We start from the raw sequence: 26,713 nt of genomic DNA, 5'->3' as shown, positions 1-26,713 counted from the left end.
AAAGAAGTTGGCTAATTAGAGTGAAGTTCTTGCGCGGAGTAGACTCTGACCCCTCCCTCTCTCTTGTCTCTATCTGTCTCTCTCTCTCTCCCTGTCCTGACACACACAGGCTTTGCACTTGGTTGGATTTGATTGTCTTTCTTTTCTCCGCACACCATGCACATTCACCCAGTGATATAAGACAACATGTGTAGGCTCAAGAACAACAGGTGGACACAAATAATATTGAACACTGGCGAGACAAACTGATTTACGCTGTTATTTTTCGAATCTTCTTAAAAGAGGAAACATTGGTATAAGAATTTTTAATAAAAACGTACAGTAACGGCATAGCTTACCAATCCACTTAACCAAAACAAATAGAATGTTACACTCAGTCATGACAGTTAAATTGTACAGTTAAATAGATGTGCAACTCATAATTTCTGAGTAGCCAATACGTTTTGTGTGTTATGAGAGTCCGTTTTGAGTTGTTAAAGTCATTTTCCTGGAGACGAAGAGGACCGTTAGGAGTTGAACAGCAGTGCTGAACTGTCAGGGAAAGCTTGATAGCCATCAAAGAGTACATCTGTATCGAATCTCTTGTCTTGTTTGGAGAGAGCAGATTTAATACATTTTACACCGCTTTTAAAATACAGAAATAATTGGGCGATGTAGTGAGGAAGTTCAAGGGATAGAAGGGAATGGGGGTGGGGTGGGTGTACCAGCAGGATTAAAACTACACAAAGGCCGCGTTGTTCTCTACTAAAACCCCTACTGATCCCCAACATACTCCCTCTTGTATATTCATCTTTCTGTAGTAATAATAATAACAATAATACTAGTTAGAATTATGATAATAATAATCATCATCATAATAATAATAATGGTATAATGTTATTTGTTATAATATTATAATTAACAGGGATAACAGTGCATCTTATTATTATCTATCAAAATAGTAACATGGTAACAACTGTATGGTCATGATTGTGCGTTAAAGCTATTTTTTTGATAGTCTCTTGGGGCATTTCATTCCAAATAAGTGGATGAGTTATGACAGACAATCTTTGCAGAAGTCTATTTAAATTGAACTCCTTCCCCCCTTGCCCCTCTGCGCTTTTAATTATACATATATCGTTTGATAGATAGTATCGTCTGTTATGGTGTAAAACAATGTTTTGGGCAGCATTAAGATTGGCTAAAGCATGATAATAAAGCGCAATGCCACGTGTTGTTTAGTTGGGACTGAGAACATTGCGTTGCTGTAGGTTACTATGTCCAGTGTTTTTATTCGTTGCAGAAATCTACCCAGGAGATCCAAATGGCCCGTCGAAAGTTTTGCTGGTGCATTTCTTTAAATGCGACGAGTTGTTGTCCATCCTGCGATTGTTGGCCTGTGCCTCATCCTATCCCTGTGGCCAGACAATTTCACAGTGTCCAAAGCCGATTCTCTGCTCTTGTTAATTGAATCGGATTTCTTATAGTTTAAAATCCACACAGACCCATGTACTGACGAAACTGTATAAGGGGTTTATCTGAATCTGTAAAGCCACGGCGGAGATATAAAGAGAGAGAGACTATACCCGCATGTTGAACATTTTAAATCTCAAATAAACGCCTTTACCTGCGACATCTGCCGGTGCGCACAGCGTGAGTATGTGTGTTGTTTTAACCGTCCAATTTTGGAATATTTGTTTCAAGAGGCCACATCACCTGCTCAACTAGGCTATCAGGTATGGTTTTGGTCTTTTCATTCTTAAATAGATAAGATCGAAAGCTGGCGATCGAAATAGCCTATTATTTGTAAATATGACAAGAAGCGCAACAGTCGATGGTTCAAGACTTCAAAAAATGCGTGTGAGTACTTTCTGAGAAGCAAAACCAAGAGCGCTTGTCAGAGTAGGCCTACACGCGCACTTAGACATGCACAGGTTCGTTTGCCTGTCTAGTTCTCGCTCTCTTGCCATTCCTTCAGTACAATTTTAGTAGGCCTATATGCTTTTATGCGTTGGGAGAAACAAGTAACACTTACAAAACCTTTTAAAATATAGAATTTCACATAAATGATGTTCGTTTTTTCCACGCATTTCCAGATTGTATATTCTTTAACCATGATCAAACATTAGCCTAGCCAAAGACAACCAAATTATATCCATAAAATGATTACTTTTGTTTAGGTATATTTCCATGCCCAACATTGAAAATGGCAAACTTTAACAACTTATTCATATACACAGAACGCTAAGCTTCCTTTTTTCTGAATTATTATTTTTTTGGTTTATGGTTTTGTTGCATAAAATGCTAAAGTTACCCAATTGATTTATCGAATTTATTCGATAAAAGAAAGACACACTCTCATTAATGGTGTTTGTGTTTGACCTACACTAGCCTATTTATCCATTCTTTTTTGTACTAAAATTGTGTTTAAAACGGAGGACATTCTAAATACCAAACAAATATAGCCTACAAATTGTGCATGACGAACCACTGCATTTTGGGACATTTGGTAGTAGCCTATCATTATTATATTTCTAGTCTTCCAGAAAATTGTAAACCGGTAACAATTTAATTTCTGAAAGTATTGCTGTTCAATAACTCATTATTGCTGTTGTTCCTTTGTGCTGTTAATAACAACCATAATAATAGTTGTGGATGGATGTTTAAATAGGTGTTTGTACTGGGAAGTGCAATTACTATTACTATGGATGCACTAGGACCCAGGGCAGATACAAATTCAGGACACAACCACCACACAAGAGGCTTACCATATCTAATCTACACACACACACACACACACACACACACACACACACACACACACACACACACACACACACACACACACACACACACACACACACACACACACACACACACACACACACACACACACACACACACACACACACACACACACACACACACACACACACACACACACACACACACCACTTAGAAACATCATATTTTTTAAATGGGCACGCAATTGGTCTCAGAGGCATACATAACAACTGCAGTATTTTGATTTAATGTTCATCGTCTCCAAACTATTTTATTCCCCATTTGACCCCGACTTCTCTCCAGCTTTGTCAGAAGACTGCAGCCATATGTTGCATGATTGCTCTTGTCCAATTTCATTACCAAAGATGCACGCTCTTTCACTGTACAATTTGTCCAAAACATGCACTCTGTTTGCTGTCTGATTACAAAGACAAGGGGTAAAATGCAAACACGTTACTTTCCAAAACAATACACATTACAGTAAACAATGTCTACATGTGCAACAAAAAAAATGATTTGCACCAGACACGTAGTAATGCACCAGACACGTAGTAATGCACCAGACCCGTAGTAATGCACCAGACCCGTAGTAATGCACCAGACCAGTAGTAATGCACCAGACACGTAGTAATGCACCAGACACGTAGTAATGCACCAGACACGTAGTAATGCACCAGACACGTAGTAATGCACTAGACACGTAGTAATGCACCAGACACGTAGTAATGCACCAGACCCGTAGTAATGCACCAGACCCATAGTAATGCACCAGACACGTAGTAATGCACCAGACACGTAGTAATGCACCAGACGTAGTAATGCACCAGACACGTAGTAATGCACCAGACACGTAGTAATGCACCAGACACGTAGTAATGCACCAGACCGTAGTAATGCACCAGACACGTAGTAATGCACCAGACACGTAGTAATGCACCAGACACGTAGTAATGCACCAGCACGTAGTAATGCCAGACACGTAGTAATGCACCAGACACGTAGTAATGCACCAGACCCGTAGTAATGCACCAGACACGTAGTAATGCACCAGACCCGTAGTAATGCACCAGACCGTAGTAATGCACCAGACCGTAGTAATGCACCAGTAGTAATGCAGACCAGTAATGCACCAGACACGTAGTAATGCACCAGACACGTAGTAACACAGTAGTAATGCACCAGACACGTAGTAATGCACCAGACACGTAGTAATGCACCAGACACGTAGTAATGCACCAGACACGTAGTAATGCACCAGACCCGTAGTAATGCACCAGACACGTTGTAATGCACCAGACACGTAGTAATGCACCAGACATGTAGTAATGCACCAGACACGTAGTAATGCACCAGACACGTAGTAATGCACTAGACACGTAGTAATGCACCAGACACGTAGTAATGCACCAGACACGTAGTAATGCACTAGACACGTAGTAATGCACCAGACACGTAGTAATACACCAGACACGTAGTAATGCACCAGACCCGTAGTAATACACAAGACACGTAGTAATACACCAGACACGTAGTAATGCACCAGACCCGTAGTAATGCACCAGACACGTTGTAATGCACCAGACACGTAGTAATGCACCAGACACGTAGTAATGCACCAGACCCGTAGTAATGCACCAGACACGTTGTAATGCACCAGACACGTAGTAATGCACCAGACACGTAGTAATGCACCAGACATGTAGTAATGCACCAGACACGTAGTAATGCACCAGACACGTAGTAATGCACCAGACCCGTAGTAATGCACCAGACACGTAGTAATGCACCAGACACTTAGTAATGCACCAGACACTTAGTAATGCACTAGACATGTAGTAATGCACCAGACACGTAGTAATCAGCCTATATGTGTATTGATGTATTTACTGGGGTCAAACATTAGTTTATGGAACCAGTCTCCCCTCTTGGTATCCTCTGTTGTAAAACTAGCAGAGACCTGTGGATATTCAGGGACCCACTGAAAAAACTGTCATGAATGTAAGGATGTGATTTATGAGTGAGGGATACTCATGTCTATTTAACATCAAGGCCATGTTAAGACAATGTAACCTTGGTTGGTTGCATACACAATTTGAGTGTACTTATGGGAGTGTGATACCTTGGATGGACAGGGCCTATGGTCATGGCTGACAGTGCTATGGCTATCAGGGAATGTGTGTGTGTGTGTGTGTGTGTGTGTGTGTGTGTGTGTGTGTGTGTGTGTGTGTGTGTGTGTGTGTGTGTGTGTGTGTGTGTGTGTGTGTGTGTGTGTGTGTGTGTGTGTGTGTGTGTGTGTGTGTGTGTGTGTGTGTGTGTGTGTGTGTGTGTGTGTGTGAGAGAGAGAGAGAGAGAGAGAGAGAGAGAGAGAGAGAGAGAGAGAGGGAGATTGTGTAAGCACAGAAAAGAGGAGATTACCCACTGATCACCAGTTTAAGAGGTCACCGATATAGAGCGTTGTTGATGGGTTGCATCAAGCATGGGCCAAAAAAGACAAACCAAAACACAACAACCCCCTCCTCCAAAACCCCTGAAACCCCACCAGTGTTACTGTGCAGCTGCTAGAGCCCTGACTTCATGGAATTTGTTCGATACACACAGTGGGACACCAACACGCTCACACACGCACAGAGTTCAGCCGATTTATCATAATATGCTTTATCTGAAAAGTAAGTATCTTACCTCGGGATAAAGGGAGGATAGTGGGGCTTGTAGTCAGATTGGCAGAGGAAGGGAGAGGATGGAGGGAGCGAGTCGGCTGGTCCAAAGGGAGGACATGAAGGACCTGTTTGGAACAGATTATGACTGATAAGATACAGGGACCCATACGCCGACACAATGGGGAAGTGTTGTACCCAGGAACCTAGGTCTCTACGGTACTGGGAGATATGATTGACAGATGGACCTGGAAGGACCACCATCGTACATAGATGAAGGGATGGATGGATGGATGAACAGGTAACCCCCGAGGAGGAGGGTAGGGTATTTGGACCCCACTGGGGGCCTTTTCTATAGTTGGAAGGAAAAAGAATGGTGGGATTCCTGATGAAGGAGTGTAGAGAACGAGAGGAAGTAGAGAGAGAGAGGAAGGGAGGGGCATAGTGGGAGGGGCGTGGGGTAGGACCTGTCCACAGAGACATTATAAGGGGCATAGCTAAAGGCTTTTTACAGGTGTGTGTTTGGCCAACAAAGTCGGTTTGAGTGGGTTGAACCCTTTTGCTGTGCTATGTTTTACATTTGGATTCAAATAGGTTTCTGTATGTGTCTTGCGTGATTGTTTTTTTGTATGTGATTGTCCTTATGTGTAAATCTTGAAAGCACTGGCATTTCCATTGAATTGTAAAGGGTTTAATAGTGAAGGGTTAACATCCATGTCAGTGGTTGTCATGGTATCAAGGTCAGGCTGTGTTAAGACTTAAATTAAACTGATGTAGGGATTACGCTGTGTAACTAAGCCAGGCAGTGACAGTAGTGGGTTTTTGTGCACAGATACACTTGACTGTACGATACATTAGGAACGCCTTCCTAATATTGAGTTGCACCCTTTTTGCCCTCAGAACAGCATCAGTTTGTCAGGGAATGGACTCTACAAGGTGTCGAAATCGTTCCACAGGGATGCTGGCCCATGTTGACTCTGATGCTTCCCTCAGTTGTGTCAAGTTGTCTGGATGTCCTTTGGGTGGTGGACCATTCTAGATACACAATGGAAACTGTTGAGAGTGAAAAACCCAGCAGTGTTGCATCTTTTGTCTTTCTCATTCACCTGAATGGCACATACATGATCCATGTCTCAATTGTCTCTAGGCTTAATTAAAAAATCTTTCTTTAACCTGTTTTCTCCCCTACATCTACATGAAGTGGGTTTAACAAGTGACATCAATAAGGGATCATAGCTTTAACCTGGATTCACCTGGTCAGTCTGTGTCATGGAAAGAGCAGGTGTTCGTAATATTTTGTACACTCAGTATTTATCGTCACTTTAAATTTACATGAGTAGTTCCTGCTTTATGTTACATACATTGTTTTATGTTTGTTTTATGTAAATTAGAGTTAATGGATCCTATGATATGGGAGCATAGCACTTTCCATTATGAACCTGTATTAAAGGAGCAATGTGAGATTCAAACAACAAAGCAAAAATGGATGTACCGATCCCAGATTGCCCCTTCTAATCACAGGCCATTCAGTCTGGGTACATTTGTTAGGATAGGGTTCCTACCACAGTATATGCGCATGTGGCAGGTTAAATATTTACAAATATAGTACACCTTGTATAGGGTTTCTTATAGGACGGATGGGGTATGGTATATAAAGTATTAATAGCCTAAGCCCAGGCACCTTTGAATTACTATCTCGATAAACTATTGCTTCTTTATGAAAATATTGTGCCTTCTCATTATACAGTACAGGTCTGGTGCTGCTCATCAATATATTTACTATTCTAAATCTGGCCTTTGGTTATGCTTCTAATCAGTCCTGCAAAACTCTGAGAATGTCTGATATGCTGTATATCAATACGACACATGCTGGGAAAAAGATCATGAAATAATGCTTTCAAAGTTTTCATGTTTGCATGCATTCATGGCTAGATGATGTTCTCTTTATACTTTTTTGCAAGGGTTTTGTTGTTGATTGTATTATCCATATTCCTGGCTTATTAAAATTAGTGTTGTAGAGATATTGGACATTGAAGGAGACACACTGAATGCAATATGTCATACAGTGTTGCAGTGTTAATACACAGTCCCCAGCCAGGATTTGTGGCTCAGTCAGTGTCTATTGAATCTCAGTGTGTGTGCAACAATACTCACAGTCTGGGTGCTGTCTTAATCAATGACACTACTCTGTGAAACACACACACACACACTCACGGCGTGTGCTGCTGACTGCGTCTGACGGCGTACCGGGAGATTCCTAATCCTGTGCAGACGGCAGCAGGTGGGGTCTGGGACTCGGTGTGTCAGCAGGGCAGGCATCAGTTTAACTGTGCTAATGGCCGGCGTTTAGAGTAGACACCCTGTCTTGCCCTGGACCACACTGTCCTGTCTGGGGATTACACAGGTTAACACCTGATATGCTGCTTATTCCTTCAACGTACACCGGGCCTTCACTCCGGCATATAGTCCCTGTTTCAAATGAGCTTTTCCATTATCTTTTGATAAAATCCACTACATTTCAACCTATGCTGCTATGTCACATAGCATGGGTGTACTTATTCGTATCAATACTTTTATCATATATGCATAATCTGTCAAATTACTTTGTGACATCCCCCCCTGAATTTCTAATCATTTGCACCAGTTTTTTCCCCATTTCAAGAAATAAGAGCTGCAAAGTTGACCAAGTCTGTCTCCCATTTCATTCCTCCTTGGAGTAGGGGACAATATGTATTTGTATTTGTACTGTACATCTATTTAGAGAGGGCATTATGTGGTGGACTGGGCTAGAGTTAACATACTGTATCTGCAGTAAGACAGGCATCTTATAAGAGAAGCATGACATAAAGTGTGTGAAGATGGCTGGGGGGTGGTCCAGAGGGGTGCCATGCCCCCGGTCCTTAAATTGGAGAATTTTGCATTTTTCAAACACGTGAAACAGCTTTTTTTTCCTGCAATCTAGAGCCATAATCATGATTTTTAATTAGCTATCTGTATCCTCCTGACTCGTGGTAATTTTTTTAAAGAAACAAACTGTCTATCGGTGGCCTCCCGGGTGGCGCAGTGGACGCTGTGCCACCAGAGACTCTGGGTTCAAGCCCAGGCTCTGTCGCAGCCGGCCGTGACTGGGAGATCCATGGGGTGACGCACAATTGGACTAGCATCGTCTGGGTTAGGGAGGGTTTGGCCAGTAGGGATATGCTTGTCTCATCGCGCACTAGCGACTCCTGTGGCGGTTGGGTTGTGTTTCTGAGGACGCATGGCTTTCAACCTTCGTCTCTCCCGAGCCCGTACGAGTTGAGTTGTAGCGATGAGACAAGACAGTAACTACTAACAATTGGATACCAATGAAATTTGGAAGAAAAAAGGGGTTAAAATAAAATAAAAAAACGAACTATGCTTCTATGCTAAAATCTGGGTAAAATATTCAGTACATTTAGTTATTGCTTGCTTTTCTAAGTTCTACCAACCTTGCCAGCTAAGCTAGTTAGACAAGCTAGCGAGTATTTATTGCCTGAAATGGCTTCTTGGTAGCTTGTTATGAGGTTGGGAGATTGGGCACCTATCTGTGCTAGCTAAACCCACCTTGATAAAAATTGCTAGGTGGCTAGCTAGCAGTATTACAGAGAAATATTAACTAAAATAAAGCAAAAAATATATATGTGCACTACCTGTCAAAAGTTTTAGAACACCTACTCATTCAAGGGTTTTTGTTTATTTCTACTATTTTCTACATTGTAGAATAATAGTGAAGACATCAAAACTATGAAATAACACATATGGAATCATGTAGTAACCAAAAAAAGTGTTAAACAAATCTAAATATATTTTATATTTGAGATTTTTCAAATAGCCACCCTTTGCCTTGATGGCAACTTTGTACACTCTTGGCATTCTCTCAACCAGCTTCACCTGGAATGCTATTCCAACAGTCTTGAATGAGTTCCCACATATGATGAGCACTTGTTGGCTGCTTTTCCTTCACCATTTCAATATGGTTGAGGTCGGGGGAGTGTGGAGGCCAGGTAATCTGATGCAGCACTCCATCACTCTCCTTCTTGGTAAAATAGCCCTTACACAGCCTGGAGGTGTGTTGGCTCATTGTCTTGTTGAAAAACAAATTATAGTCCCACTAAGCCAAAACCAGATGTGTTGGCATATCGCTGCAGAATGGTGTGGTAGCCATGCTGATGAAGTGTGCCTTGAAATCTGAATAAATCACAGACAGTGTCACCAAGAAAGCACCCCCACACCATCACACCTCCTCCTCCACACTTTACGGTGGGAAACACACATGCAGAGATCATCCGTTCACCCACACCACATCTCACAAAGACACAGCGGTTGGAACCAAAAATCTCCAAATTGAACTCCAGACCAAGGGACAAATTTCCACCGGTATAAGGTCCATCGCTTGTGTTTCTTGGCCCAAGCAAGTCTCTCCTTCATATTGGTGTCCTTTAGTAGTGGTTTCTTTGCAGCAATTCCACCCTGAAGGCCTGATTCACACAGTCTAGTGGTCCTGTGTAGCTCAGTTGGTAGAGCATGGCGCTTGTAACGCCAGGGTAGTGGGTTCGATCCCCGGGACCACCCATACGTAGAATGTATGCACACATGACTGTAAGTCGCTTTGGATAAAAGCGTCTGCTAAATGGCATATATTATTTATTATATATTAGTCTCCTCTGAACAGTTGAACTCATTGAACCATTTATTTGGGCTGCAATTTTCTGAGGCTGGTAACTGTAATGAACTTATCCTCTGCAGCAGAGGTAACTCTGGGTCTTCAATTCCTGTGGCGGTCCTCATGAGAGCCAGTTCCATCATAGCGCTTGATGGTTTTTGCAACTGCACTTGAAGAAACTTAAAAAGTTCTTGAAATGTTCCGTATTGACAGACTTTCATGTCTTAAAGTAATGATGGACTGTCATTTCTCTTTGCTAATTTGAGATGTTCTTGCCATAATATGGACTTGGTATTTTACCAAATAGGGCTATCTTCTGTATAACCCACCTACCTTGTCACAACACAACTGATTGGCTCAAACGCATTAAGAAGGAAAGAAATTCCAAAAATGAACTTTTAAGAAGGCACACCTGTTAATCTAAAATGGATTCCAGGTGACTGCCTCATGAAGCTGGTTGAGAGAATGCCTAGAGTGTGCAAAGCTGTCATCAAGGCAAAAGGTGGCTATTTGAAGAATATATTTAGATTTGTTTACCACTTCTTTGATTACTACATGACTCTGTATGTGTTATTTCATAGTTTTAATGGCTTCACTATTATTCTACGATGTAGAAAATACACATATCAGCTTTATTGTTTGTGCTGGGGCACATTGGCAGTGTGTGTGTGTATGGGGGTGTGCTGTGTGGGGGTTGAGTGGGGTAAGGGGGGTGTACAGTGGCTTGGGGACCCTCCCCGGCCCATATGGCAGCAGACAGCAGTAGTAATCAAGGAAGTGGAGCAACAGGCCTGAGCCCTTCTAATCCCTAACCACACTCTGACACGTGCCATGCTGACGCATACACCACCTGGCACACAAACACACTTGGATGCATGTGCACGCACAGACGCATGCACACACACATACACGCGCACGTAAACATCATGTACACACATAAATACAGTGCTTTCAGAAAGTATTCAGACCCCTTGACCTTTTCCACATTTTGTTACGTTCCAGCTTTATTCTAAAATGTATTCAATCATTTTTCCCCTCATCAATCTACACACAATACCCCATAATGACAAAGCAATATATATATATATATATATATATCACATTTACATAAGATTTCAGACCCTTTACTCAGTACTTTGTTGAAGCACCTTTGGCAGCGATTACAGCCTCGTCTTCTTGGGTATGATGCTACAAGCTTGGCACATCTGTATTTGGGGAGATTCTCACATTATTCTCTGCAGATCCTCTCAAGCCCTGTCAGGTTGGATGGGGAGTGTCGCTGCACGGCTATTTTCAGGTCTCTCCAGAGATGTTCGATCAGGTTCAAGTCCAGGCTCTGGCTGGGCCACTCAAGGACATTCAGAGACTTGTACTGAAGCCACTCCTGCGTTGTCTTGGCTGTGGGTCGTTGTCCTGTTGGAAGGTGAACCTTTGCCCCAGTCAGAGGTCCTGAGCACTCTGGAGTAGGTTTTCATCAAGGATCTCTCTGTACTTTGCTCCGTTAATCTTTTCCTCGATCCTGACTAGTCTCCCAGTCCCTGCCGCTGAAAAACATCCCCACAGCATGATGCTGCCACCACCATGCTTCACCATAGGAATGGTGCCAGGTTTCCTCCAGACGTGACACTTGGCATTCAGCCAAAGAGTTCAATCTTGCTTTCATCAGACCAGAGAATCTTGTTTCTCATGGTCTGAGAGTCATTAGGTGCCTTTTCGCAAACTCCAAGTGGGCTGTCATGTGCCTTTTACTGAGGAGTGGCTTCCGTCTGGCCACTCTACCATAAAGGCCTGATTGGTGGAGTGTTGCAGAGATGGTTGACCTTCTGGAAGGTTCTCCTATCTCCACAGAGGAACTCTGGAGCTCTGTCAGAGTGACCATCAGGTTCTTGGTCACCTCCCTGACCAAGGCCCGTCTTCCCCGATTGCTTAGTTTGGCTGGGCGGCCAGCTCTTGGAAGAGTCTTGGTGGTTCCAAACTCCTTCCATTTAAGAATGATGGAGACCACTGTATTCTTGAGGATCTTCAATGCTGCAGACATTTTTTTGATACCCTTCCCCAGATCTGTGCCTCGACCCAATTATTTTTCTCTGAGCTCTACAGACAATTCCTTCAACCTCATGTTTTATTTATTTAATCCATTTTAGAATAAAGCTGTAACGTAACAAAATGTGGAAAAAGTCAAGGGGTCTGAATACTTTACCAAGGCACTGTACGTAAACATACAGATGCACACAAAGAAGAGAAGAGCGCCACACCATTGACATACAAAACATCTAAAAACACATAGTCACAAAATACTATTTTCCTGCATCGTAGTAGACACTCTAATCCAGAGTGATTTACAGGAGCAATTAGGGTTAAGTGCCTTGGTCAAGGAAACATCAAGAGTTTTCCCCCCTTAATGAGTTCAGGGTTTTCGAACCAGCAACCTTTCCTTTGCTGGCCCAACACTCTAAGCTGCTAGGCTACCTGTCATCCTTCAATGACACAACACTCGTGTTGTTTTCCAACTGCATGCTACAATGCTTGCCTTACCTACACAGGTACTAGAGTACACACTGTCACAACAAGCACAACGAGCACAATAAACATTGGCACACACATTACTGCTTGTTTATTGGTAGCAAAAGCATCAGCTACTCTTTCTAGGGTCCACAAAAAAACACAAAACATGACAAGTCACAGAACAATGGTTCGCTGATAGACAAGGAGAGTCACACAAATTTCAAATACAATGATATACAAACAACACAACTAAAAAATGATGCACGAACCAAGGGAGTCATGCATGCACCTTGTGAAACGCTGTCACTCACACTTATAGACGTGCAGGAACTTCCACAGCATAGCTGTCTCACTGTATATTGTAAATACACACATCTACCCTCATTTAGAGCACAAATAAATCACCTTATTATAGGGCCACATTTGCGCATACATTTACATACCTTTAACACACATTTTCAGTTTACCACAAAAGCACCTTGTTAACCCACCAAACCTGACATTGCCCACACGCGGACACACACTCAGACAAACACACACAAACCTCTTTGCGGTGACGCACAAGGACACACTCTCACAATGGTCCTCTTATTGTTAATTGGCTGTTTAATCCTGTGGAATGTCTCTAATTAGTACACTCTGGCGGGTGAGGATCTGACTCAATCTGCTGCGTTACAATAGACTGGCTGTAATGGGGATCTCAGACCACACTCTCTCAAGCACACGGTCAAACAAACTCCCATGCCCCACACACACACACACACACACGTAGCAGAATCTGTAGACTGTGACAGTCACACACTGTCGCCTCATCACATGCAAAGTCATTGATACTCATGATTTTCTTTTCCAATCCGGTTTCCACGACGAGGTCAGTTTGGGGTGTCAGTGACAATAATACTATGCATTTATATTGAAGAGCAAATAGAGCATCTAGGACTCAGTTGATTCCTGGGCATTTGAAGAAAAATCTAAATGACAAACAGATCATCATTAGCTACAGTACACCGTTCAACAGAACACACACCTCTCTATGTCTCAGTCCCTCAGACGTACATCAGAAGCCATTATCTGGCAACAAGTCATGTTATTGGATGTCTTGCTAACTGTTGGCAAACAGGACTGTAAACCTTGAGCTCACTTAACTGAATCTCCATGGTAGACCTAAGCCCAGCCCGGTAATAGAGTTGTCTTTGTCGTCACTAGACTAGGCCTCAGTGCATGAGCAATGAACCCGTTACTGTTTGCTAGATTGTGCTGTGTACTCCGCAGCGTCCTTTATAGCTATCCCACTAAGGTCATGCGTTGCTGCGCTTGCAATGGAGTGTGAACAGTCAAAAAACAACTCTATACTATGGCTGAGTTCCATTCAGCCTGGCTCTGATAAAACATTTCCTGATGAGGATAACAGCACCACCGAAGACGATCGAGCGAATGATGCCTTCCAGGGCCAAGTCTGTTCACTGGTTAAAGTGCAAGACTGTGGGCATGCTGGAAGCAGACACAGTCAGCACTGGGCCTAGTGACAGGTGTCATGCTGAGTAGAACGTGTGTAAGTCTGAACAGTGACAAAGAGGTGGCTGTACCAGGAGCTGAAGGACCAGATTAAGAGTGAGGTGAAATATAGATACACAGGTTAAATGATGCAGATGAGTAGTAGAGAGGAATATTGAGAGGAAGGAATGAGACAGAAATGAAGGGAGAAGAGGTCAGACAGGGGGGGTTGGACATGTCGGGTGGTGGGGGGGGGGGGTTGAAGGAAGACCGGGGAGGGCAGCATCACTGCTGACACACTGCTGCGGTCCAAATCCCAGCTTAGCGTGTCTAAAACAGGCCCGGGAAATAAGGCTGCGAGGCCCCTAATGCTGAGACCGCTGTCACCCCCAATCACTCACACATTGTTAATCCCCACGCCGTGACCCAACACAGACACACACACAGCCGCCCGCCCACAGCCACCACACACCAACACCGGGCGGCCCATTGGCCTTGGCTCCAGGCGGGTGGCCGGTCCCAGCACTGGGTGACACGAGCTGCAGGGTCAACCTTCTGTGCCGGGGGGGGTTACAAGAGCCAGCTGGGTATAGTTGGGGTGAGTTTCAGTAGTGTTTAACATAGTAGTGATGCTATAAGATGGAGAATGTATGATGCACAGAGAGAGGGAGTGAAGGCGTTTAAAGAGACCAGGATGCACATAATTAAATAACCATTTTCTCCCACAACACAGATATTCTGGTTCTATCGTCCTTGTCACATCGCATGATAAGCATTTGTTTTCTTGTTCATTCTGCAGGAACTATGTAAACAATAGATCTTCTGTGCTCTGAGGATGCATTTTATAGTCAGACTTCGTCATGTTGCTGATGTCGGTCTCTTTTGTGTCTCCCTGTAGGTCCTGTCACCGTGTCTACCAACTCTGCACCCCTGAATAGTCCAGAGAGCCACAAGCCCTCGCACTGAACCAAGGTGCTCCAGTGAATACGGAGAGAGGGCCTGGATGGGAGGGCTGCAGGGGTTTCTCATGGTCTCACTTAGAAGGAACTGTTACTTAGAATGAATTGTCAAAGCTTCTTTCAGTAGTGTTGATCCTAATTGAACTGTCTGCAAACAAGCAAACAGATAAAGAATCAGATTTAAGTGGATAACACCATTTGGATTTATCGACATGAAGCTGAAACCCAGCGATACTCAGGTTACGTTTCATATACTGTACTGAACAAAAATATAAATGCAACATTCAACCATTTCAACCAATTTTTACCGAGTTACAGTTCATATACTGAAATCAGTCAATTTAAATAAATACAGATACCCAGTCGGGAATACAGATACCTTTACAAAAAAAGTATGGGCGTGGATCAGAAAACCAGTCAGTATATGGTGTGACCACCATTTGGCTCATAAAGTGCGACACATCTCCTTCGTATAGGCAGTGGAACACGCTGTCGTACACGTCAATCCAGAGCATCCCAAACATTCTCAGTGGGTGACATGTCTGGTGAGTATACAAGCCATGGAAAAACGGGGATATTATCAGCAGACAGGAATTGTCTCCAGATCCTTGCGACGTGGGGCTGTGCATTATCATGCTGAAACATGAGGGGATGGCAGCGGATGAATGGCACGACAATGGGCCTCAGGATCTCGTCACGGCATCTCTGTGCATTCAGGTTGCCATCAATAAAATGCAATTGTGTTTGTTGTCCGTAGCTTATGCCTGTCCATACCATAACCCCATCGCCACCATGGGGCACCCTGTTCACAATGTTGACATCAGCAAACCGCTCGCCCACACACAACGCCATACAAGCTGTCTGCCTTCTGTCCGGTACAATTGAAACCAGGGTTAATTAGTGAAGAGCACACTTCTCCAGCGTGTCAATTGCCATCGAAGGTGAGCATTTCCCCACTGAAGTCTTACAACGCCGCACTGCAGTCACGTTAAGACCCTAGTGAGGATGATGAGCACGCAGATAAGCTTCCCTTAGATGGTTTCTGACAGTTTATGCAGAAATTATTTGGTTGCGCAAGCCCATAGTTTCATCAGCTGTTCGGGTGGCTGGTCTCAGATAATCCTGCAGGTGAAAGGGGGGTACCTAGTCAGTTGTACAACTGCATTGAATGCATTCAACTGAAATGTGTCTTCCGCATTTAACCCAACCCCTCTGAATCAGAGAGGTGCGGGGGCTGCCTTAATTGACATCCAAGTCTTCAGCGCCCTGGGAACAGTGGGTTAACTGCCATGCTCAGGGGCAGAACAACATATTTTTACCTTGTCAGCTCTGGGAATTGATCCATCAACCTTTCGGTTAGTAGCCCAACGCTCTAACTGCTAGGCTACCTGCCGAAGAAGCCAGATGTGGAGGTCCTGGGCTGGAGTGGTTACATGTGGTCTGTGGTTGTGAGGCTGGTTGGACGTACTGACAAACTCTCTAAAACGATGTTTGAGGCGGCTTATGGTAGAGAAATTAACATAAAATGATCTGGCAACATCTATGTTGGACATTCCTGCAGTCAGCATGCCAATTGCACGTGTTGTGTGATAAAACTGCACCTTTTAGAGTGGCCTTTTTATTGTCCCCCAGCACAAGCTGCCACTGTGTAACAACAATGCGGTTTAATCAGCCACACCTGAATTATCTTGGCAAAGGAAAAATGCTCACTAACAGGGATGTAAACAAATTTGTACAATACATTTTTGAGAAATAAGCGTTTTGTGCATTTGGAACGTTTCTGGGATCTTTTATTTCAGCTCATGAAACGTGGGACCAAGACTTTAAATTATTTATATTTTTGTTCAGTGTATATAGTGAAAATAAATAACAGCACATCTATACAACTTTCCCTGATGTACTGTGCAGTTCAGTGGTACTATAGCTAAAGTCACATTATAGAGTTAAAACACCAGTATTTTGTTCTGCTAATATACACCCTTAGAGAAAAAGGTGCATCTAGAACCTAAAACAGTTATTTTGCTGTCCCCATAGGAGAACCCTTTGAAGATCCCTTTTTGGTTCCAGGTAGAACCATTTCCCCAGAGAGTTGTACATGGTACCCAAAAGAGTTCTACCTAGAACCAGAAAGGGTTCTACCTGGAACAAAAAGGGTTCTCCTATGGACGAAGCCAAAGAACCCTTTCGGAACCCTTTTTTCTACGAGTGTATTGAGAACAAAAATGATATGTGGACAGAGATAAATTAATAGGAATTGATAAAATGTTACTGCTTTAGAATGAGGTTTTATTTAGAATTATAGCAAGGGTCCAGTGTTGTAATTCAATAAAAGGAAATGACAAAAAATACAATCTGACTTTGGTGCCAATGTCTGCAGGCTACATTGTGCTTTTGCCATTTACAGCTGACGACCTACATTTATACAGTATTTCTTCCTTTAATAATCGTACCTAGCCTGATTTTATATTGGTCTCTCCTGTCTGTGTGCCTAATGTTGTGTGTTTATGCTGGTGTTAATCTGTATCGTAGCTATGCGTACTGTATATATTTGAGTGTGCCTCTGCGTATATACAGATTGTCAGGTGTGTGGCAGTAATTGACAAGGACACTGATCCGGTGGCTAGATTAGAAGGTCAGTGTGGGTGGAAACTAGGAATGAGGGACAGCTATTCCTGAACCGGAGAATATATAGAACATGACTTGTCTGTCCTGCTGCCCGACATACTCACCCACAAATTGATGTACACAATAGATATTCACCCTCAATTACTTCAGGACAACAACCCTGTTAGGCATTTCTAATCAGATGCTACTGTTTAATGTTGCAGGCAAAAAAAGCTAATTTCTTAAAATGAACAAGTCTGCAAACTACACCTACAATAGTAAAAGTAGCACCTGAGTAGAAATATGTATGTGCAAAGGAATTGAGGGGACATAGACTAATTTAATTAGGCTACATCCCCTCAATTCCTAAGAACATATTTTGATTACCATAATTAAAACAGATTTCTACTAGTTTCCTGAACATGTTAAGCAACATGGTGGAAAACTTCAGTCATACTTGTTCAGTGGGGAATTCTAAAAGTCAAGAAGACAGATTTGATCTTTATGTTGATTCGTCCTGTCCACCCCTGTGAGAGATGTGCTATTCTGAGGCACTTGCAGCCTCAATCATGTATTTCCACTTTAACATCAGTACACTTTTAGCAGTTCATTAGGGCAGACTTTCACATATTTTACAATAAAACAGGATAGAGCAAAACAAACATAAATGAGTTTGAATGTTGAAGAGATAGCAAGGGTCTCTGAGGCTGAGCCCAGTTTTTATGCTAGTGTTAATTTATTTATCAATGTGATGACGGAACAAATAAACTGAGCACTTTTTGGACATTCTCTATAAGGATGTTCTCTCTCTGATCTGAAGACTTCACATAAAAACAGGGACACATAGAATGACACTGTGCTCTAGGCCTAACTTACCACAGCTGAGAACAGATATCTGATACAGTGATGTTGATTGTTTCTGTAAGGATTCAGTTGTATATGTCAGATAAAACAGTACAGCTCCAACGGTCTGAATATTGTTGAAGAGTTACCTAAAAGAATGTTTAGTATAGGGCTCTACAGATACCCTCCATCCATGGACTTCACGTCATTCAGAGTATGACTTGTCTAGTTGGCTCGTTGTTCAAATGTTGTACTTTACTGTCCTCTAGTGGTCGTTTTGTATCTCAAAAAAATTATAAAGAGCACAATGCACGTAAAAAAAAACGTTTTTCCATTGCCTCAAAACATGGGACAAGACTATCAATTGGATACCACGAAATTCGGGAGATAAAGAGGTAAAAAACTTGATTCACTACTGGACACTTTCTGTGTAACTCCTTTTCACAAGGATTCCATTTTTTAAAATAATCACACACGATAACCTATTTTGTCCAGTATTTGAAACAACATTGGACTGAGATTGCTAATGCATTCAGAAGAACACCAGATTGTGATGGTCATAGCAAACAAACCTTACTCATAATGGTCAAAGTTGTGCTTTTCACAGCTCTGGCGATAACATCAAATATCTATGTTAGTAATTGATTGATAGTCAATGGACTAAACAAAATTGACAGAAGACAGGTCTGTGTGTGTGTAACATCCATTTACCACCTTATATGAGAAATCTGGAAATTACAAACATTGTTTTATTTCAGCATCTTAACATTTCAAATTCAAATTAAGAAATAAAAATGATTTAAGTTAAAAGGGTGACACATCAACCTGAGAAACATTACACAAATGTAGAATCTGGAGCGAAGTGAAGGGGGAGGTCTAAATATCTCTGACCATCCCATTTATAGCTCCCATAACATTAACATAAATGATCACTTTACCAATTACACTATTTTTGGTTTGCAAGAGAGCATTGACCACCAAGCTCCATTACCCTCACAACAAGGCCCCTCAGGAGCGATCACAAAGAATATCACTGGATTCACTATTTGTTTAAAAAAGCCTTAAAATGCTGGCTCCAATTATTTATCACTGAAACCAAATTTGAGAATTCAAAGACAAAGGGAAAACAGTGTCAATCAGGTAAAGGGGAAATGAAATGAGAATGAACCATCAAGGATCCCCTTTGACAGCCAAAATAAGCTTACATCAATGTTGTTTTCTGTACAAAATTTAATTAGAATCCCCATCTCCATTTCATTCACAAATATTATTTCCACTATGAAAAATGTGCGTAAGCAAAAAAAATGTTTAAATAAAATTGACAACCGGTCCCATGTGGCTCAGTTGATAGAGCATGGTGCTTGCAACACCAGGGTTGTGGGTTCAGTTCCCACAGGGGACCAGTCAGGAGAAAGTATGGAAATGTATGCACTACTGTTAGTCACTCTGAAGAAGTGCATCTGCTCAATGATGTAAATAACCATGATCATCACGATCAATATTGTAAGAATAAACCATTGTTCCAGAGATTTTTTTTGAATTGTATACAATTTGCTGTGCTGATCAGAATCTACACACTCACACACAAAGAGGGGGGGGGGGGGGGGGCGCTGTACTCTCATTCATGCGTTCCCATGAAAGACACCAGCTCAGTCTTTATTTTACTGGCAGAGTTGGGAAGGAGGAAGGGGACTGGGGCAGTTGTTGTAGCACCCTGCAGAGAATGAGGTACTCCCCACTGAAGACAAAAACATAACCCCATCCTCCTGTGACCACTACCTGTCTCAGATTCCCTGTCTTCTGTTTTATCTGATCTCTCCACACGGCATCATATCAATGGAACATCTGATTTGATGGTGTGGTGGTGGGAGATCTGACCAGCAACAAGCAGGTACATGCACAAAAGAGTACCCTATAATAGTCTGCTGCCGAGAGTACTAAGAAAACACCACTATACACGTTATTCTTATCATAATCATTGTTTCTCTAAATCACTACCAACATAAGAGGAGAGGGCAGGTAGGGGAGGGGGAAGACAGACTGGAGGAGAGGTAAATTAAAGAGGCATTTAAGCGCGCTCCCCACGGATACGACGGGCCAGCTGGATGTCTTTGGGCATGATGGTGACACGCTTGGCATGGATAGCGCACAGGTTGGTGTCCTCAAACAGACCAACCAGGTAAGCCTCGCTGGCCTCCTGCAGACAACAAAGAACAGGTATGAAAAATGGCTCACGACAACACACTTAAAAATGTGTGGACAATATCAACCTATAAAATGCTATTCTGTGATACACTCAGGCACATGATCCAAGTATTCCTCTTCAGTGTGTGATAAAACAATCAACACAATGCAATTATTTTTCTCCTGCCTCAAACTTGAGTTATGTGGTTTATGACAGCAACTACAATGGTGATGATGTAGCACTGACCTGCAGGGCTCCAATGGCTGCACTCTGGAAACGCAGGTCAGTCTTGAAGTCCTGGGCGATTTCTCTCACCAAGCGCTGGAAGGGCAGCTTGCGGATCAGCAGCTCAGTGGACTTCTGGTAACGACGGATCTCACGCAGGGCCACCGTACCAGGCCTGGAGGGAAACACAGTTAGAAGAATCCCATGACTAACATCACTGTATGGATTCATTACAAAAATCCAGAATCAAACTCTTTAGGCCTAAATCCTATCTTGTATCAGGTGGTGATGGAGTCATAATAAGGGCCAGTACTGTGACTCATGGACAGGGGGCAGCTCTGGTAAGACCTTATAAGCCTTTCTGTCACTCTCTCTCACCTGTAGCGATGGGGTTTCTTGACCCCACCAGTAGAAGGGGCACTCTTGCGGGCAGCTTTGGTGGCCAGCTGCTTACGTGGTGCTTTGCCTCCAGTAGATTTACGGGCTGTCTGCTTGGTACGGGCCATGGCTCCTACAAATTACCTGAATGAAGGGGAGAACCACATACACACATGTGAGATATAACAATGACCATAGGTTAAAAATGTTCACTTTTAGTTGTTGCAATTAGACCTGATAATCAAGTCATTGCATTTTTATTAATCCGTTCTCGGCTGATTAAAAACTTAAACTAACTTGAAAAGCACTGTGAAACAAGAGTATTTTTATACAGTAATTGGGTGTTCAACTCATTGTCATTGAACACATTTGAAACAAAAAGTGCGGACAAGCTACAACATGAATCTATCTCCCCAATCAAAGTCGACAGTGAGCCAATCAATCAATCAACGGGGAAAACGACGGCATTGGTTGGTTAGTCAATCTAATTGTGTAAACATATGACTAAGACCAATCAGCGTGTGTTCTGTCACGAAGAGGCGGCATCTACAGCTCCCAGACGTTGTTGGTAGCCCCGCCCACTCAGCTGTGATGATGGCGGCTGCTTGATGCGCAACCGGGATAAAGACCCAAGGCAGAAAAGCAAGGGAGTAGCACTAAAACTTTGATATTTCAAGAAACAGCTGTTTGACAATCTCATTAAACAACTAATACACATTAAAGAAGACATCCCAGAGAACTCGTATGTAGGCATAGAAACGGAGTTCGACCGCCAATGCCTGCGTACAACCGAAGCGAACCCGCGCATAATTTGAAACAATTTCTCCGGCTGCACTAGCTGTAGAAGAGGCTGCAATTCTGTGCCGTTTCGACAGTCGGGTTTGTTATTTTTCTCTACGACGAAAATGAAATGGATTTCCAACAAAATAACCAGAATTGAAGCAATTTGAAACTTTTCAAATGTGAAGTTACCGTAAATTAAAAGCAGTCGAGTGTTTGACTTACCTACACCAAAAGAGGTTAAAAAGGATGTGAGAAATGTTTAGCTTGTCTGGCCGTGTCAGTATTTTCTTCCTCGTATCCACAATGGGAACAAACGTACAGCGGGAAAATGGCTGCTATGTCAATCATTTCTCCCACAATGCAACAGTGTATACACACATTTCTTGTTTTGTAGCACTTCGGCCACATGTTCTTTGGATATTTATTTTGTACTCTGGATCAGTCAGAAATTCATAAGCGAACATCGTAGCCTACCTAATATCGATATTTTTTATCCAGATATTGTGGAAATGTATTGGCTTTTCAATTTGCCATGCTCAAGAAAATGGTGCAATTGTATATCCGTGTACAACCTTAATCACAAGTCTTAGGAAAATTTTAACCTTAAATTGTCGTCACAAAAAGGTCTGGTTTCCCGATCAGTGGTGTGACGTACTACTTTAGTTTCTGTACTTTACCATTTACATTGGACAACTCAAGAAAAATGTACTTTTCACACCATACAGTTTCCCTGCCACCCAAAAGTACTCATTACATGTTGAATGTTTAGCATGACAAGAAAATGATCGAATTCACCCATTTACCAAGAGAATGTCCCTGGTCATTCCTGCTGCCTCTGATCAGGCAGACTCACAAAAGAGGTAGTAGGGATGTTCTCTTGTTAAGGGAATTGCACCATTTTCCCAGTCTAGCTAAGCATTTGAAATGTAACGAGTACTTTTAGGTGTCAGGGAAAAGTGATAAAGGTACATTTAGGAATGTAGTCAAACATAGTAAAGTACAGATACCCCCAAAACTGCTTTAAAGTATTTTTACACCACTGCTGTGTTTGTAAAGTATGTCTGAGTGTTCGTGTGCCCATTGCAATCTGTAAATATGTATATTTAAAACTAAATACTTTTACTATAGTATTTTACTGGTGACTCACCTGTCATTTTTTATTAAAGGCATTGTTACAAGTAAAACTGGGTACTTTTTCCAATGAATATGACAGTTCTTCAAATGACCAAATATGAAAGACTCACTATTTAAAGTACATATTGAGTAAAATACCATTGCCAGCAGCATGCAACTCAGTACTTTGTGTAGGTCAATCACTTTACTAAACCAGTTGTGGAACATCAGTTTATCACCTTTGTGAGAATTCTGGATATTACAAATGTCTGCTTAAAAAAAATGAACAGAAAATTAAAATCAAAACCAGTAAGAAAAGGGTATCACAACCTGAGAAAGGAACTAAAATATTACCTGGATAAAACATGGGAGAAATACATAAACTTTACGCTACATATAGGCCTTTGCAATGTTTGAATCAATGTCATTTATCAATTTCAGAACAAGATTAACTATTTGTAAATGCATCCTGTAAACAGTAGAAACACTAGTTGTAAAAAAACAAATGAAAGGTTACATGTAAAAAAAAACAATGCATGTCTATCAATTAGAAAAGCCTGTTATAATAATGTAATAGCATCGTCAATAGGAGAAAATGCTTGCCCAAGATGCTTCATGCATGCACCCTTTGCCGTGCCGATTTGCACACACATTAAAGGTGTGACTCCAATCGGCTTCAAAACAGATACATGATACACAAAGTACCCTAAAGTCTTCTGCTAAGAGAACTAAGGGGGACAAGACTGCACACTACTTTTATCACATCATTACTGAAACCAAGCTACTTAAAAGGAAAAGTGGGAAGGGAGGGAAAGACAGCCTGAGGACACGTAAATTAGGGAGGCATCTAAGCGCGCTCCCCACGGATACGACGGGCCAGTTGGATGTCTTTGGGCATGATGGTGACACGCTTGGCATGGATGGCGCACAAGTTGGTGTCCTCAAACAAACCAACAAGGTATGCCTCGCTGGCCTCCTGCAGACAAAATACAAGTTAAATTCAGTTGATGATATAAGCTTGGTATGGGACAATGACTTCTTCAAACATTTGGGGAGAGTACTGCCAGTAGGCCACCATTAAAGGGATACCTCGATATTTTGGTGATGAATCAGATGCACTTGTGGATATCATTTTTGTCGGTCTCCTGTATGAAGGATGTTAAGAGGTAGTTTTGCATGCCAATGCTAACTAGCATTAGCGCAATGACAAAGTCTATGGCATCTACGAGCATGCTAGCAGATACCCATAGACTTGCAGTCATTGGGCTTGCTAGTTAGGTTTGTGAGCCAATGCAAACTAACTTTCTTCATACTGGACACAGACATAAATATGCATCCATTTTAGACTCAGCGAAAGTAGAGGGCCCCATGGCCAAATTTCCTTAGTATCCCTATAAGTGTACAAATTCTGATAAGTCTGGCTTTAGTGTCATTTGGTGGGTGAACAAAAATCATAAACACACTGACCTGCAGAGCTCCAATGGCTGCACTCTGGAAACGCAGGTCAGTCTTGAAGTCCTGAGCAATTTCTCTCACCAAACGCTGGAAGGGCAGCTTGCGGATCAGCAGCTCAGTGGACTTCTGGTACCGACGGATCTCACGCAGGGCCACCGTACCAGGCCTGGAGGGAAACAGTAATTAAGTAACACCGCTGTGGTCCTTTACTTTATCTACATCAAATTATTAAAGGAGAGAGCATGACACCAGGTGGGTCGAAGCCTGCATGTTCAGGCACTGCATTTTGTCCCGCCGTCACCTGTAGCGATGGGGCTTCTTGACCCCACCAGTAGAAGGGGCGCTCTTGCGGGCAGCTTTGGTGGCCAGCTGCTTACGTGGGGCTTTGCCTCCAGTAGATTTACGGGCTGTCTGCTTGGTACGGGCCATGGCTCCTTCAAATCACCTGAATAAAGGGGAAATTGAGACAGGAATGTTAATGGAAGTAACAAAATAGCTATCAAATCCAGCAAAATAAAAACATGTTAGTCTACTAAACACCACCAATTACACTACCAGCAAAAATATTGTAATAAGATTACAGATACTTTGAAAAACTAAACCATTACTTGTTTTACATTTAGAAAAAAAATGTTTGCAAAAAATATATTAAGAAACCTGTGTTGTCAATGACACTCAATTAAACTTGCTTTTATTCAATGATTAAGTTTGTTCCACCTAAGCAAGTCAGACCCCTAGAATTACACCCCAAATGCATTGGACATTTTCTATTGTAATGGCTCATAAGGGCAAATTAATTAAAATATAACTGAAAGTTTTGTTAGACAAGTAAATAGAAACTAACGGACTACATTTAGAAAGTAACTTATGACATCCTTTTAAAAAAAATCGTTATTATTTGTATATAACCCTCTGTGATCGTATCCAAGTCTGTGGCACAAGTCCGCAAAGATGTACATTAACTTCAGCGAATTACAGCGTAAAGGCTTCATACAACTCCCAATAGGGACTTGTTTAGTGATATAAGGGGTGGGATTTTCTTCCATTTTCGCCAATGAGCAACGTCTTTCACAAAGTAGGTCCCCGCCTCTTACGCATTGAAGACTATGGCTGCTGTAACAGGAACGTATTAACGTGAAGGAAAAATTCGAATGTGTTTAACAAGAAGGTGACAATTAAAACGACATTTAAAACGAGGACATTGTCGCTTTAAACTAAAACACATTGAAGGATTGTTCTAGACATCGTTAGGAATCTATTGAAAAACTTCTGTACTCAGAGAATTACTCAGAACCCGTGCATAACCGTGTCAAATTCGAAAGGAGTGCTTTGGTCTGTAGTTTCTACAAGCGGATAATAGCTTGCTTTTTCGGTCGTCTGGGTTGTGTTTTTCCCTATGACTGCGGATTTACTTGCAAAAAGATAGGCTAAATAACAAAAAAAGTTCAAATATACAAATACACAATATTTGTAAAAAAAAAAACAATATTTCAAACGCAACACTTACCTTTGATACAACAGTTAAAAATATGAAACTCGTCTCGTGTCCTTATTTATTGCGTTGTTCACACAACAGAATGGAGTCCTATATTGGGTTAAAATGGCAGGTTACCCACAATGCATCTGCTGTGACAAGAGACCAACTTTTTTACACGATTATGAATTGACCAATTCAATCAATTATCAATCATCTTAAAAGCGTGATATACTCTATAATGAGATATGTTAGTGAAACGTCTGTTTACTCTATTGGCATATATTGACAATTTAAATGTATGACAAATGGATGACAATTCAATTATTGAAAGTGTTTTATGGACTCAGATGATTCCACGTGAGTGCGCGAGACAAAATGGCTATAACTGCAAAATTAGCAATTACAGGATTTATGTTACCTGTAGTTCTTCATATAAGAATTCAAACAATTTAGATGATCAGATTACACTTCTTGGAATGTTTGTGTATTGTGACAAACATTGCTTTAGTATAAATTGTATTATATACACGTTTAAATCACAAAAGTATTACATGACCTAGCAATAAAAAAAACATGTATTATCAATGTATA

At 41.9% G+C, this 26,713-nt stretch overlaps 2 protein-coding genes across 2 annotated transcripts; both read right to left on the bottom strand.

Annotated features, from left to right (window-relative positions):
• Window positions 1-19,191: 19,191 nt before the first annotated feature.
• LOC123992943 (histone H3.3A) lies at window positions 19,192-22,453 on the bottom strand. Its single transcript, XM_046294600.1, has 4 exons — window positions 22,300-22,453; window positions 21,295-21,438; window positions 20,938-21,091; window positions 19,192-20,703 (listed from the first exon to the last, which is right to left on the bottom strand). The coding sequence occupies exons 2-4, from the start codon at window positions 21,420-21,422 to the stop codon at window positions 20,575-20,577; spliced, it is 411 nt and encodes a 136-aa protein (XP_046150556.1). The 5' UTR covers window positions 21,423-21,438; window positions 22,300-22,453; the 3' UTR covers window positions 19,192-20,574.
• Window positions 22,454-23,207: 754 nt separating this feature from the next.
• On the bottom strand, window positions 23,208-26,301 carry LOC123992944 (histone H3.3A). The gene is made up of 4 exons (XM_046294601.1): window positions 26,153-26,301; window positions 24,947-25,090; window positions 24,658-24,811; window positions 23,208-24,166 (listed from the first exon to the last, which is right to left on the bottom strand). Exons 2-4 carry the CDS (start codon window positions 25,072-25,074, stop codon window positions 24,038-24,040), a joined length of 411 nt encoding a protein of 136 aa, XP_046150557.1. The 5' UTR covers window positions 25,075-25,090; window positions 26,153-26,301; the 3' UTR covers window positions 23,208-24,037.
• Window positions 26,302-26,713: the final 412 nt, after the last annotated feature.

This window comes from Oncorhynchus gorbuscha, linkage group LG13, assembly GCF_021184085.1.
Source record: "Oncorhynchus gorbuscha isolate QuinsamMale2020 ecotype Even-year linkage group LG13, OgorEven_v1.0, whole genome shotgun sequence".
Classification (NCBI taxonomy): Eukaryota; Metazoa; Chordata; class Actinopteri; order Salmoniformes; family Salmonidae; genus Oncorhynchus; species Oncorhynchus gorbuscha.
The sequence above is the reverse complement of the archived record's forward strand: the minus strand, read 5'-3'. Positions and strand labels throughout refer to the sequence as shown.